The sequence below is a fragment of the Astyanax mexicanus genome, chromosome 2 (assembly GCF_023375975.1).
Source record: "Astyanax mexicanus isolate ESR-SI-001 chromosome 2, AstMex3_surface, whole genome shotgun sequence".
NCBI lineage: Eukaryota > Metazoa > Chordata > Actinopteri > Characiformes > Acestrorhamphidae > Astyanax > Astyanax mexicanus.
In genome coordinates this window covers 11,576,367-11,591,467 of record NC_064409.1, presented here as the reverse complement: position 1 = coordinate 11,591,467, position 15,101 = coordinate 11,576,367, and the positions used below count along the sequence as shown (strand labels likewise).

The 15,101-nt window shown below is 39.1% G+C and overlaps 1 protein-coding gene across 2 annotated transcripts; it reads right to left on the bottom strand.

Annotated features, from left to right (window-relative positions):
• Nucleotides 1-218: 218 nt before the first annotated feature.
• si:dkey-39a18.1 (uncharacterized protein LOC557637 homolog) lies at nt 219-14,713 on the bottom strand. 2 transcript variants are annotated; one of them, XR_007432188.1, is made up of 8 exons: nt 14,614-14,713; nt 12,770-13,055; nt 11,663-11,745; nt 11,435-11,558; nt 10,629-10,828; nt 10,028-10,132; nt 6,650-8,144; nt 219-1,247 (listed from the first exon to the last, which is right to left on the bottom strand). XR_007432188.1 is itself a non-coding variant. In XM_049473343.1 (7 exons), exons 3-7 carry the CDS (start codon nt 11,707-11,709, stop codon nt 7,601-7,603), a joined length of 1,020 nt encoding a protein of 339 aa, XP_049329300.1. In that variant the 5' UTR covers nt 11,710-11,745; nt 12,770-13,055; nt 14,614-14,713; the 3' UTR covers nt 6,589-7,600. The 2 variants fall into 2 exon arrangements, 1 of the variants encoding a protein (XP_049329300.1); XM_049473343.1 differs by lacking the exon at nt 219-1,247 and having other exon boundaries at nt 6,589-8,144.
• Between the last annotated feature and the right edge of the window lie 388 nt (nt 14,714-15,101).

The following is a 15,101-nucleotide window of genomic DNA, read 5'->3' as shown; positions in this document are numbered from 1 at the left end:
TAGAGTTCCAGTAACAGAAATAAGTTCAATTAACAGGAGTTATTTTTTTGTCATAAATATAAATTATTTGAACATGCAGTCAACCAATTCTATAAAATAAAGACTAAGTGAAAATCAAAGGAATTAGTGAACTTGCTTTTAAACATGCTTTTTAAATGTCACATGAGGTTTGTAATCATCTTCATCTTAGAAACCTTGTAAAAATGACTTTAAGCTGCTTGAGATTAACCAATATACATTTTATTGGTTAAATACATGTTTTTAGATTCAGAGTTGAAAAAAGAAAAAAAAGTAAAATGACAATTTGCTCAGTGAATAGAGCACACAAAGACTGCACAGGAGCATCAGCACGTTCAGTGAACGGAGCACACAGTGACTGCACAGGAGCATCAGCACGTTCAGTGAACGGAGCTCACAGACACAACAATATTCTGTTCGGGATAACACAAATGAGCGAGGGAGCATGCTTTAAACATGCTCTGGTGGTCAGTCAGCCCTGGTCTTTTTGCAGGCGAAGCTGGTCCTTCTGCTGTACCTGGTTCCAGTCATGGATGGTGGCCATGATTTGGGAGGTGCTGGGCAGAGTCCAGGTTCTGCTAATGGGGGGAAGGTTGGGGCATCTGTCAGCCCCCAAAGCTCTTTCACAGAGGATTCCTTGCAAGCTCCGCAGTCCTTCCTGGTAGACACTTTGCCCGACATCTTTGGGTGTATTGGTGGTAGCTGTGTTTTGGGCGGCGGTGTCCTGCGTCTGGATGGCAATGCTTGACCAGGTCCAGGTTTAGTCAGTGGGAGGAAGCGACTCTGAGTTTTCAGCCACTCAGGCCGTAATACAGATGTAGGCGAGCGCGCCCTGCAGGCTGTGCAGTCCTTTCTGGAAGACACTTGGCCCGACATCTTTGGGTGTATCGGTGGTTGCCGTTGCGGTGGGCGTGGGCGAGGCTGGGATGGTGGCGCGCGCGGCATGAGTGGGGGAAGACCAAATGGGCACGGGGATGGGATCTTTTCTTTAGGCCCCACCAGGGTCGGATAGCCGTCTACAAATACTACAAATGGGCTAATCTTACATTTGCGAACTTCCTGCTCCAGCCCACACTGCTGACGAGCGCGTTCAAAATAGCTAGCTAAAGTACGGCGAAGAATAATTTGCTCCATCACGTCACAACTGCTGAATACGACTGCCGCTCCTGCGGCTCTATTTATACGCCGGGGTTTGGTGACGTCATCGAACGCGCGCTGCGTTCTGCGTTCTGAGAGAGTGAGAGCGAGAGAGAGAAAGAGAGAGAGAAGTGTTAGTGGGTTAGTTCAGTTATGAACACACTAAAAACACCAGATTCTAGTACAGAGATAATCATATAAATCATATAATTAAAAAAATAATCTAAAATATCCAAACATCATCAATTACAATGATAATTAATGTTTATATAAATGTTGTAAATTATTTATGTATATGTGAATTCTTTATGTATATGTGAACTTTTATGTATGTTATAACTGATCAAATGTTGTTCTTTTTTTCAATTAATCATTTAATGCTTTGGCAATACTGTAATTTACTATGGTCATGCCAATAAAGCTTCTTTGAATTGAAAATTGAATTGAGAGAGATAGAGATGGGGCAGAGAGGGAGAGAGAAATAGAGATGGGGCAGAGAAGGAGAGAGAAATAGAGGTGGGGAAGAGAGATAGAGATGGGGCAGAGAGGGAGGGAGAGATAGATATGGGGAGAGACTTAGAGAGGGGGGGGGTCTTTTTGAATCACATTAACAACGCCTTTAGGTGAAAGGTGCTACCCTACAACCAACACATACATGAATATTACTACACTACATATTATCTGCTTTGACTTAGTAAAATGAACTTAATACGGGTGTATTACGTTCATTTAACTAAGTCAAGGCAGAGAATACGTAGTTATTGTAATATTGTAATAACTACAATACTACATATTGTAATAAAAATAAACATCATTCATGAAAACCTGCAGGAAAGAGTTTGTTTCTTTGTGTACTTGTTGTGCTTTTTGGATCGTAACAGTGACGTAGGAGCGTGTAGGAATCTTTATGTTTCACAGCTGTGACAGGTTTTGCCTCTTTGAGGCCATGTAACAGAGGGCGAGTTTAGAGCACTGTGTCAGTGTATGTCAGTGTGTGTTAGCTTTTAAGGCTGCCTTTGACCTGAAATAATGGATAAGATTCTAACTAGTGTAATGCACCCCCAGGGAAATGAACATAACAGTAGTGCACAGTTCCAGTGCAAAACGTCTGAACACTACTTATAATATTTGACACAAATATAATAATATAATAACAAAAACATATTTGCCTTTTACATAAGCAAGTAATGTTTTAAATAGAACAAAACATGAGAATTATACATTATAATTTAAATAAGAACTTTAGGTGTTATTCTGACATTAGTGTAGTTGCACTCAACTACAGCTACATTTATGATGTTTAGTTCTTTATCAAAAAGCTACTCCAACTGTTTTAAATTAAGTGGTGTCCATTCCCTCCAGATAACCCTGTTCTACTGCTTCTCTACCTAATGCAGCAGGCGTCTTACTGCTAGAATCCTATTCTGCTGACAGAGCTTTCTTGTGGAGATTATACAGTGCATCACAAAATGAATACACCCCTCACATTTCTGCAGATATTTAAGTATATCTTTTCATGAGACAACACTGACAAAATGACACTTTAGCACAATGAAAAGTAGTCTGTGTGCAGCTTATGTAACAGTGGAAATGTATTCTTCCCTCAAAATAACTCAATACACAGTCATTCATATCCAAATATTTGAGCTTTTAGATAACATAGTCATTTTAGTTATTTAATTATTATTAATTGTTAAAGCTATGGATTGCACAGTAATATTTTCACAGCTTTATGCCTCACACACTAGAAGGGTTAAGACAGCACATGCCTCCTCTGATACACGTCAAGTCAACCACCATGTCTTTTTGAACAGCTGTTGCTGCAGCATCAATAGTTAGCCAATTCTCTGAGAGGAAAGCGTCGGATACCCTCCTCTGAGACATCTTCCAGCAGATGCCTGTGCTAATCAGCTAATCGCCATCACATTAGCGGTGATTTAGGGAACGTAGCAATGTCATCAACCCATCCCTAAGAGACCATGGTGGCCAAAAGGTGTAGAATGGCCAAACTATAGAATGCCACTTTATCTACCAATATGTAAACAATAACTAAACAAACCATGCGTCAAATGAATCGTCACTAGTATTCACTCGCAATCAATATGCCATCTTCTAAAATTAAGCACCAGACCTTGTTAAGAAAGGAAATGAACTAGCTGAAGACACTGATAGCCATGCACTGTACGCACTGCTCAATATAACAGCAGGCTGCGGATCGAGAGCCACTCACGAGTCAGCAAGAAGAATTGATTTTACTGGGAGAAAGGAGGGAAAAACAATTATGGACTTTTTAAGTGAAACTGATGAAGAATCTCCGCCCCAGGGGCTAAAGGACCGAACACCCTGAAAAAAAGAACACCATGATGTTAAAATCCTCCCCTCCTGAACACCCTGTTCCTGTTATTGACTTCCTTTAATGCGATACAGCCTTAAAGGCTCTTGTAGTGACATTGCTAAAAAGATGTCCTGGGGGACTGCATTAAAAGTGGGAGTTTTTGTTTTTTTTACAGGGGCTGTACAGAGACCTGTAATTATAAGATGATCAGGGGGTGGGGCTGGATCTGATCCAACTCCTCCTACATTGTGTTTTCATTGGTCTGAAACCAAAGATGAATAGTAACGTATCAGAACTGCTTCACTACTGTACTTAAGTAGTCAAATGCAGTATCTGTACTTTACTGAAGTATAATATTTTTCTCCTACTTCCACTTTTACTTCACTACATATTTTCTAATACTTTTATTCCGATACATTTTTAACATGCTGCTTCGCTCCTGTTACCAGGGGCGCCGCCAGTCCTTTTTAAGGGCTCAGGAACTGCCAATCATAATCTACGTCCTTTACGCCGAGCACGCACGCACTCAAAATCTTTCAATAAACAGTGATAATGGAACTGTGGTTAAACAGAACGAGAAAATGCCATCGGTCTGGTTGTAAACACTCCGCGTGTTAAAATAGTTCCATTGCCGCTCTGCATTATCAGCCATTTCAGTCAAAATTGTGGAAATCTAAGCGTACTGTAAATAAACAGAAGCTCTTTACTCACCCAAATAAACAGTTTTAAGTAGAGAAATCTGTGTAGATTAACATCCAGTGCTCGTTTGACTGAAAGAGATTTTTTTTTTTTTTTTAAGAATTAAATGTTTTGTTTACTTAGGCGCCCCCCAGCGGCAAGACCTGCGGAATTACAAGAGTCCACCTTACATTCAGCTTAAAATACCCTATGTCAGGGGTATTTAATTAGAATTCAGTTATGTATACTGTATACTGAAGAAGGCTAGTAGTTCTGTCAGTGTTTTATGTCATCAACAACTGAAAAACAAAACAAATTACACATACTATTATATTTCAACAATATGTATTGTTTTAAATAGGCCTCTCACAATAATTACATTATCAACCAATCATAAAATAAATGGGAACACACTGAACTTATCGAGTCTATTAATGTGAATCTGTATGTTAACTGTTATTTATGTTCATTTTATTTATATTAGATTTAGGCCTGCCTGTCATGATAATTACAAGAATGACAAATCACACAATATATGGAGAAATGTTTGCTGAATTTGCCCAAAATATCAGCTTTTTAAAAAAACAGCAGTTTTATTTTATTTAATATTATTACTGTAGCATGCTTTATTATGTTGTGGGTAAAACAGACGGGGGAGTTGCTAATGCTTTTTGTCCTCTGGGGGCTGCCTTACTTTTGAGGTAGGGTTGTTTTGGCAGTAGAGAGAGCGCGCCTGCGAGCGAGGGATTTTTTTTTCTTGCTGAGAAGTTCTGATCAGGTGGAGTAAAGTGGAATATTTTGCACTAATGTCTCGGTTGTTTCTCTTTAATTCCCCCAAGTAACACCGCGAGGTTACATTACTGTTAGTATGTTGTATAAAGGTAGTATTTAAATGTTTTTTTTCTGGTGCGCACCATCTGTATTAGCTTTTCTCGCTTTATTCTCCGACTGCAGCTTCTCACCGCCTGCTTCGCCTGTGTGGCTCCGCGCGCTCGCATCTGCACAGATCTGATAGGCAGAGGAGAGCGTTTGGTGATTTTACAGCACACGCGATTGGTCTGTAAGTTTACTGCGCTGCAATAAACGTTCCGCCGCTTTAAATGAACACTGTTAGAATTAAATCCTTCTTAGTAGTTTATTGGTTTAAGTGTATATATTTTCCAGTTAATATAGGGCAGGGGTCACTAATAGGCGGACTGCGGTCCAATCCGTACCCGGACCACAGTCCGCCTATTAGTGACCTCTGCCCTATATTAACTGGAAAATATATACACTTAAGCTTTAATTCTAATAATAACAACTCTTAACCTGATAATGTGTGTAATAATGCATATTTTCGCTGGGCTTAATTGTGGGATCGCGTGCGCCATCTATTTGAGACATGGCGTTTCAACACTGTGCCTATAGGATCCAGCGCCGTTGTTAAAATTAGATCAGATAAAGCTTCAGGAGGTATTTTTTGATAGAAATTTTCTAAAATGTTTTATCTCCTAATCTGCTGAAAAGATGTTTAAAAAGTAACACACCTGTCCCCTTTACTGTAATAGTTTGTGTGTCTGATTTGACTCGAGGTGTGGCTCAACACCCCTAAACCTCTAACCCTAGAATCACCCTGCTCGTTAAAATTACAAAAAAATGTTAGGAATCATTTCAAATCCACATTATCACTAAAGCCAGATCAGCAGATGCTCTGCACTGTCACCAGGTTTGATGAAGCTGCTCTAATCCCTTGGCCTTGGACAGCTTTAGTTGATTTTACAATAGTGATAGACCAACTAGTGACCTTTTATGCTGAATTTGTAAAAAATATTTTAAGGGTTTACTGTTTAGCTTCTTTTTGGGTAAATGTGTGTAGAGAGGGTAATTTAAGGCATTATGTAAATGTACTCTTTTCTGTTCTTGTTCTGTTGCTACAGCCAAGGATTTGTGAGCATCTTTTAGCCTAAACATCTAAAATAATATAAACAATATGATATTTAAACTTTTGACATATTTCTGTAAAAACGACACAACAAAATACTTGTACTTATACTTTTAGTACTTAAGTAGAACATTTTAGAATAAACTACTTGTAATGTAATGCTTCTTGTTAAGTATGATGCCTAAAGAACACTTCAACTTCTACTCGTCATTTTTTTGACGACTGCTTGTATTTTTACTCAAGTCTGGATCTCTAGTACTTTATACATGTCTGCCTGAAACAGATCAGACCCTAATCCTAAACGTAACTCTTGGACTTATAGGAGGAGTTGGTTTGGATTCAGCCCCATCCCCTGGATAATTCCAGCTTTATTGACTACCCAAATCTGCTGTAATGATTTACTCTCCTACTCTTTTTCCTTATTCCTTCATAGTTCCCCTGTGAGCTGAGCAAATGCTGTCCCATAGGGTTCACTGTAGCACCAGGCAAGAGGGAGGAATTCAGATAAACAATTTTAATGCTCTAATGCATGAAGTCATTTAGAGAATAGAGTCAATTACCAGGCAATACACAGCAGTTCTCTTCCCATAGCTGACGCTGATTAACTTATCTGGAACATTGGACAGATGGAAGGCAGCTACCAGTGAAATAATTAAAGGAATGATATGGCAAAAACTCAAATTCACCCAATTCTCCCCAACTCTCTACATTACATTTGGGTCATGCAACATCACAAAGCACATACGCGTTTCTGAATCATTTTCTCAGATTTTGCTATTAATAGGTATATGTTTGTGTAAAATGAACATTGTTGTTTTATTCTAGAAACTACTGACAACATTTCTTCCAAATTTCAAATGAAAATAGTGTCATTTAGAGCATTTGATTGCAGAAAATGAGAAATGGCTTAAATTACAAAAAAAAAAAATTCAGAGCTCTCAGACCTCAAATAATGCAAAGAAAAACAAGTTCATATTCATAAAGCTTTAAGAGTTCAGAAATCAATATTTGGTGGAATAACTCTATGGTTTTCAGTCACAGTTTTTATGCATCTTGACATCATGTTCTCCTCCACCAGTCTTACACACTGCTTTTGAATAACTTTATGCCACACCTGGTGCAAAAATTCAAGCAGTTCAGCTTGAATTACCACCCACAGTGGACAGTGCAATGAGTGGTAATGATCATGTCCAGCAGTTGAATTGTCCTTGGGAACGCTATGCGACTCGGCAGAAATCACATCCATGTTCAATGCGGTAGGCCTCACATGCAAACCACTCAGGTCAGTGGAGCATATTTTAGCTTCCATAGGAGGTGGCAAAACTCATGGGACACAATACTAGTCCCATGTTTCATGTACTTGTTAGCTACATTAGACTTGTAGTTCCAGTGCACACTTTACATAAACACACTGAACTCATCTTAGATATTTTGGATCTATCAAAACAAAAATTATTGAGTTTGTAAAATGATATAAAAGCAGTTTTTGGCCAAACAATTCCTTTAAGTACTCAAGCCACGTGCCTCTTTCCTGGGTGCTGCAGGTGTTTGGGAGATGGTGTTGGGCAGGTCATGGTAATTCTGGGAAGTCGCTTTTCTTGCGAGTTGCAAAGCTCCACAGTGCGCTCCATTCTAGACCCATGCAGACCATGGTGTGGGTAGTCTCTCTGGTTAATCAGGAGATGGGGCTGGACTGGCAGTAGTGTTGGGTGGGGTAGGGGGGAGTTAACAAGCTGGTGTCGCAGGTGCTCCTGAAAACCAGATAGTGGTTCCAGCAGGTGTGGTTCTCTTGGACAGGGAAAGTATCTCTCTTCCAACAAGAATTTAAAACCTTGTCTGTTGGTCACTTGGGCTTTTTTCATCACAGGTCTCCGTGATTGGTGAGTTCTGAAGGTTTGCCAGGTCTCTTTTGTTATATCGGGAGTGACAGAATACTCAGCATTTACGACTGGGCTGTGGAAGGTGATGCGGGGTCCAGGGGGTTCCTCAGAGACAGCTATGGTTGAGGGCAGCATTTGGCAGCTTTGACCTACGGATGCTTTTAGTTTATCTGGCCTATAAAGACACATAAAAAAGCAGTTTTGGCAAGGAGCGCAAAACATACAGCATAAACACATACACTAAATAAAGGAATAGGTACAGGGCAGCACAGGTTGCCCTTTTTTTGCCTGATTTTTTACTATTACTGTGATTTTTTTTAAAGTGAACGCATTAATACATACAAACCCAACATTTGTCTTAACACTCAATTAGCAAATTTAATTGTAAATTAAGTGTTAAGTGTAATTATTGAGATAACGTTCTGATTATTAAGCACAGCCTAGTTAAAATGGAACGCAGTCAGTTCTATACAATGGTATCCTCATATTGGAGTCCATGGTTAAAATGATATACACAGACACGCCAAAAGTAATGGGGCAGAAAGTAGTATTATGTATTGATGGTAGATGTGATTTCTTTTAGTGGTTGGTCTGTTTAAATGGACAATCCTTTTATCCTAAATGTGCGCTCAAACTGCTACACAAAAATGTGCCTTTATTGTGTTATGTACTGCCTTGCAGCAGTATGATACCTGCAGCGGGGTAGAACAGAATTAATCTTTTGTTACACTTTATTCATTCATTCATTCAAAACGTATTATTTCTTAACTTTTCAATACCCCAATTAAACTCTTACATTTTGAGTGGAATTCAGCTCTCAGACCAATTTAGCAGCTGCTGCTTCTAGTTTGATCAGTTTGATTCATAAATGAAACTTTTGATTCAGGCTAACGTGCCCTTTTACAAGCACTTCTGCTCTCAGTGTCTCAATTCAAGAGGCTCACTTTTTGCCTTTCAGGGAAACCAAACTCATCTCAAAGCCATTCAGGGTTCACCCTCACGTCTCACTTTGCAAGCTCACCGTCTCAACCAAACATTCCTTTCGCTCTGATTAATTTCATTTCGTTGAGCCACTTCACTTCCTTTTTATTAGCAAGGCTGAGGGGGGCTGATAGCTATGGCAATATGCATTTTGCACTCTTATACTCTTCCACTTTCTTGCTTTCCTCTTTCCTTCTCACTTCTGAACACTTAACCCCCACTCTCTGTGTCTTTCCGGCACCTCCTGCCTCTGATAAAGCCGCTCTCCCACATGGCGGCGAGACTAACCGAGCTTTAAATCATCAGCATAAGCAGAAAATGACTCTGCGTGCATCTGCTGCGGGAGATATCGACTGCGCTTTTCTTAAAATTACACTTGGGAGAATTAAATGAAGTTTTTCACTGCAAAGCGAGATTTAGTCCTTCAGGGAAACAACCAACACTGCGGGTGCAAAACCCTGGGATTTTTCAGAGTGAAAGAAGTAGAGAAATTAGACTTTCTACCGGCCACATGAGAAGGCCACTCAATACTAGTGAAGTACAGAATACATTACTGTTCCTAATGAGGTGTGAAGCCTGTATGAGAACCTGAGGGTCTGTTTAGAGGTTATAGTTTTGTGAGCTGCCATTTTAATGAATGTCCTTATAGAGCAGGGGGTGACAATTGGCGGCCCGTGGGCCAGATGTGGCCCGCAAGCATGAAACATCTGGCCCGTGAGGTTTTTTGAACTATAATGAGCGATAACGGGGAAAAAAAAAAAAAAGTTTCTTTGTGGAGCTTTTGTTTACATCCCTCCCGTCTCTGTTGCGCTCAGCGTGGCTTTAGTTTCCGCCCGTTCTTAGGCTCCCTATCTCCTTATAAGGCCAGCAGTAGTGTATTGAGTCATGACCCTGACGACACAGGTTCAAACCAGTATGGGGAGTGGTGTGTTTAACAACCCTTGGGGCTAGAGAGCTACTAGTTGGTAGCACTCCATCCCATTACACTTTATTTTCCAAAACAGATTTTTTTTTGTGGTCCGCCACATAATGGCTTGGAAAAACTTAATTGCCGACCCGTTATAGAGAGTGTTGTACCTGCATCCAGCCCGGCATGGAGGCCTGTCCAGACTTTTGGATTTGATCACTGGTAGGAAACCCCGGGGTTTGGAACATCCAGTGCCTTTTACCACCAGAGTACATCTAAGATGAGAAATGGTATTAGAAACACGACCTATGTACAACACTTAACCTATGCTAATGACATAGATTGTCTTCTGTACTGTGAATTTGCCCATCTCGTGAAGAGATATAGGTTTTAAGGATTAGGATTAAGGATATGATTAACACCAGGGGTGCTAATAATTGTGGCACACATGATTTCATTTAAAATATTTATTTCCTAAAGTGTGATTTTTTCCCCCACCAAATAAAGGCACTTGAATTAAAGCTTACCTTTTCTCTTTTTTTGCATTTTTGTCCTATATTATCAAAAAGATTATAATTTATTAGGAGCCAATAAACACTTCTTAACCAGGGGTGCCAATACTTATAGAGGGTGCTGTATATTTAGTATTTCCATCGTGTGAAGGTAATAATTTCTAATGTGAAATATAAAAGCATTTTTGGAGACATATTTAGACTCATAGCACATCAGGAGCAACTTTGACCTATCTCGCCTTGTAAGTTAATTTATTACTTGGAAGTGATCAGAGGAGGCAGGTTGAGGCCAGAGATGACTTGTTCCTTGGAGAGGTGGTGTGACCTTTTGACCTTAGGGTCAAAAGCTAATGTGCTCATCACAGTGGGCAGGCTCTTTAGACTCTGAGTGTCCTCAGAGTCATCCTCTTCCTCCTGATGAGCCCATCTGAGAAGTGGGGGGAGTCTGAGAGTCACATCCTACCAATGACATGAACATGAAAATTGATAAATTAAAAAACATAAAAAAAAAGAAATAAAAAAAGAACACTGAACACTTTTTAACATACATTTTATTTAAATGTACATTATACAGCTCTGGAAAAAAGGGACCACTTCAGTTTCTGAATCAGTTTCTTTGTGTGAGTAAAATGTGAGTAAAACATAGTTGTTTTATACTATAAACTACAGACATTCAAATTCCAAATAAAAAATATTGTCATTTAGAGCATTTATTTGCACAAAATGAGAAAAATGAGTTTTCAGACCTCAAATACTGCAAAGAAAACAAGTTCATATTCATAAAGTTTTAAGAGACCAGAAATCAATATTTGGTGCAATAACCCTGGTTTTTAATCACAGTTTTCATGCATCTTGGCATGTTCTCCTCCACTAGTCTTACACACTGCTTTTGGATAACTTTATTCCACTCCTGGTGCTCCTAGAGCTGTAAATAGCCCTCTGCAAAACCTTTAATTTAATTCCTAGAGGAAACCAACTTTATTAATAAGCCTAAACAAAATGTAAAAAAAAATGTCTTGGTTTTGTTCGATGTTATGTTGAAATGTAGCACTCTTTCAGACTTACATTGCGCTGTCGGACTGAAATCGGTTCAGAGTAGTAGGATGGTACTGGAGAAACCTCACGGGATGGTGATTGACTTCTTCTCATTCTTCGATGGCGTATCTTTCGGAAACGTAGTCCAGCTGGCCTGGTGGCAAATAACAAAAGTTTCTGAACTCCATGATCCCAACAAGTCAACAAATTACGATCTAGAGCATCTATGATGTTGCTAAAGCATTCAGTGTCACTTACCAGTCTTCATTCACATCCATAGTAGTGTGTTTATCTGGGACACCCATTTTCTTCTCCTTATATTACCTTAAGATGGGAAAGAGCTGAAAAAAGATGACGAGCAATTCTTAAACCAATTTCTTTAATCAATAAAAAAAGTCCAAATCCTATAAATTAATGATTTTAATTACAAATGAGGATTTTCTTCAGCACAAATTTCTCTATTACCATTGCCAGGATGATTTCTAGGACTGTATTAGTATGGGAGTGCATTAGCATATAGACAGGTATTTTGTCGCATTAATTTAAAGCATGTGCAAAGAATATACATATAAAGCTCTGGGAAAAATTAAGAGACCACTTCAGTTTCTGAATCAGTTTCTCTGATTTTGCTATTTACAGGTATATGTTTGAGAGAAATTAACATTGTTGTTTTGTTCTATAAACTACAGACAGCATTTCTCCCAAATTCCAAATAAAAATAGTAATTTAGAGCATTTATTTGCAGAAAATGAGAAATGAATTAACAAAAAAGATGCAGAGCTTTCAGACCTCAAATAATGCAAAGAAAACAAGTTCATGTAAATATTAATATTTGGTGGAATAACCCTGGTTTTTAATACCAGTTTTCATGCATCTTGGCATGTTCTCCTCCACCAGTCTTACACACTGCTTTTGGATAACTTTATGCCACTCCTGGTGCAAAATTTCAAGCAGTTCAGCTTGGTTTGATGGTTTGTGACCATCCATCTCCCTCTTGATTATATTCCAGAGGTTTTCAATTTGGTAAAATCAAAAGAAGCTCATTATTTGTAAGTGGTATCTTATTTTTTACAGAGCTGTATATACACACACAGTAATCATTTGTCTATTACTGAAACCAAGAAAACAGTTTTACCCAACCCAAAGCTTTAAGACCAATTAAGCAAACTTACAATCCACGAAATATACATGAAATAAACTGCTACTCGCCCTGTTCCTTACTTTCAAACCATGAACTGTAGTGTTCTCTCTCTTTTAATCTCATATCTGACTGTACATGCCCTGAAATGAACCACAGCTACTCAAAACCCAAACAGCTGCTTTAGAACCAACAAAATTATATTTATGACAGCAAACTTTTCTTACCATAGCTCCGAGAGGCTGTTCTCTCAGCAGAGAGAGACTGCAGAATGATGTCTGTGCCGCGTGCTACAGGCTGAATAATGCACGCAATCTAATCCCAACAAGAAGCCTGTAAAGCATACCTGGTCCCTGGACTGCCGACGGACTTCCTCTTCACGAGGAGGAATGTAGTTGGTGGTTAAAGTGTGGACATTACCCTGACCACCCAGGCAGACCAATGCTAGAAGGAGCCAACAAAGTGTCTAGCTCCTGATTGGTGGGTCATCCTCCGGCAAGACCCCACGCAGAGCTGTGGATAAATTAATCGTGCCTACAGCATTATTTGGCAAAAAACACTTTCAATACCAAGTAACACCAACGCTAATATCCTGAAAGTGATTTTTTTAAAAAGGCGATCCTTTCATAATGTGGTATATTGTGTGTGTGTAAAGATCTGAGTATTGGTGATAAAGTGCCACATTACAATTGACTTGAGAAAATGCTGTTTTAGAGCATTAGTTGGCTGTCCTTGTGTTTTAGAAGAAGAAAAGCAAAGGTGGATGAGTGCAAAGAAAAGTGGTTCTCCTCCTACACATTTATTTTCTACAAACTACCTTTGATCACCTTTACTTCAGCACTTAATACACATAAAGCATAACTATTTCTAATAATTTTTCATTAGCACATGGTTACAGTTTGACTTACCACCCCTTTACATTATCTTGTTTTGTCTAGGGTCAATTAAGCTCAAACCTACCACAATTACGCAAAATACAGATGCATCTCAAAAAATATATAATTGAAAAGCTACTTTATTTCTGTTATTTATTTCAAAATGTGAAAATCATTATGTAGATGTATTACACACAGAGTGATCTATTTTAAGCATGTATTTCTTTTCTTGTTGAAGATTATGGCGCTCAGCCAATGAAAACCCAAAAATCAGTGTCTCAGAAAATTTGAATATTATGTAAGACCAATTGGTTCTTTTGGCAGTGGGGGCAGAGTGCCAAGTGCTGCTGGAAAATGAAAGTTGTCAGCAGAGGGAAACATGAAGTGCTGTAAGATTTTCTGGGAAAACACTGCACTGACTTTTGACTTTTGGATACGACACAGTGAACCAACACTAGCAGATGGCATGTCTCTCCAAACCATCACTGACCATCAGTAAATTTTGCATTTCATAGGACCAAAGATACATGCAACAGGGGACTCCAGGTTCAATGCCAAGTGATGTTACAGCCATGCGTGTCCAAGAGAAACTAAATGGACACAACTCGTCATCTGTGGGTGAGTTGGTGGATAGGTCGGCCCTTCCCCACCTCACCTTTCCCAAAGCCTATGATAATCTTAAGATTTTATGATGCCCAGCACCTAGTGCCACAGGGGGAAAAACAACCCCAAACATCTCTGAACCCACACCAAAATTATCTGTGGGTACTGTGTTCTGTTTTTTTTTTGCAAAACTGATTTAGATTTTAGTGAACAGTAGAGTGACATGCTTTACCAAAAAACTCTATATTTGTCTCATCTGTGCACAAGATGATTTCAGGGGTGCCAACACTTTGAGCCATGAGTGTATAAACATAGTTATATAATCTATTATAATCAAATCCAGCATTACAAAGCAAATACATCTGAACCACCTTCCGTCTGATGCACTTTTTTTTACATCCCTTGTGAATCCAGTTTGAGGTAAAATATTAACTGTGTGGCTGCAGAGCTGGTGGGCAGTAGAGATACAAACAGAAAGACTATGCTTTAATCTACAGACCGAGCAAACACGTCACAGGCTGTGAGGGCCTCCTGCTGTGCTCTCCCAAACACACCACCACAGGCACACACATTCCACCCATTATAATCATTACCTTGTCCCTACATTAACTTGCACACATGCAGGGTTAGCATACACGGTTCAGCTGGCCGGTCGTTTCCTGGCAGGCAATCAGTAGCCAAGAAAACCTCTGAAACAGAAACATCACAGAGTTTAATACAGAACGCTGAATCTGACATATTCTGAAATGCAACACGGGTCATATTGTTTAAAAGTGTGTAGAATTATAAATTCATTCATATTTTCCAGGAAGGGGAAAGTAGTAGTATTAAAGCTACTGTAACAGGGTTCTTGCACCATTTTAAAAGTCAAACTTAATGCTTTTTAAGACCTTTTTATAACGTCAATAAATATAATTTAAGACCCAAAAGTGTAGTCATAATTTCTTTAGTTCTCTCCCCGAAAACGTTAGCTAATTTTCCACTGACATTAATATGTTAGCTAACTCGCCGCTAATGGTAGCTAGCTTTCTAATAATGTTCTATCCCTGGTAACGTTAGCTAGCTTGCTTTAGCTAGCTAA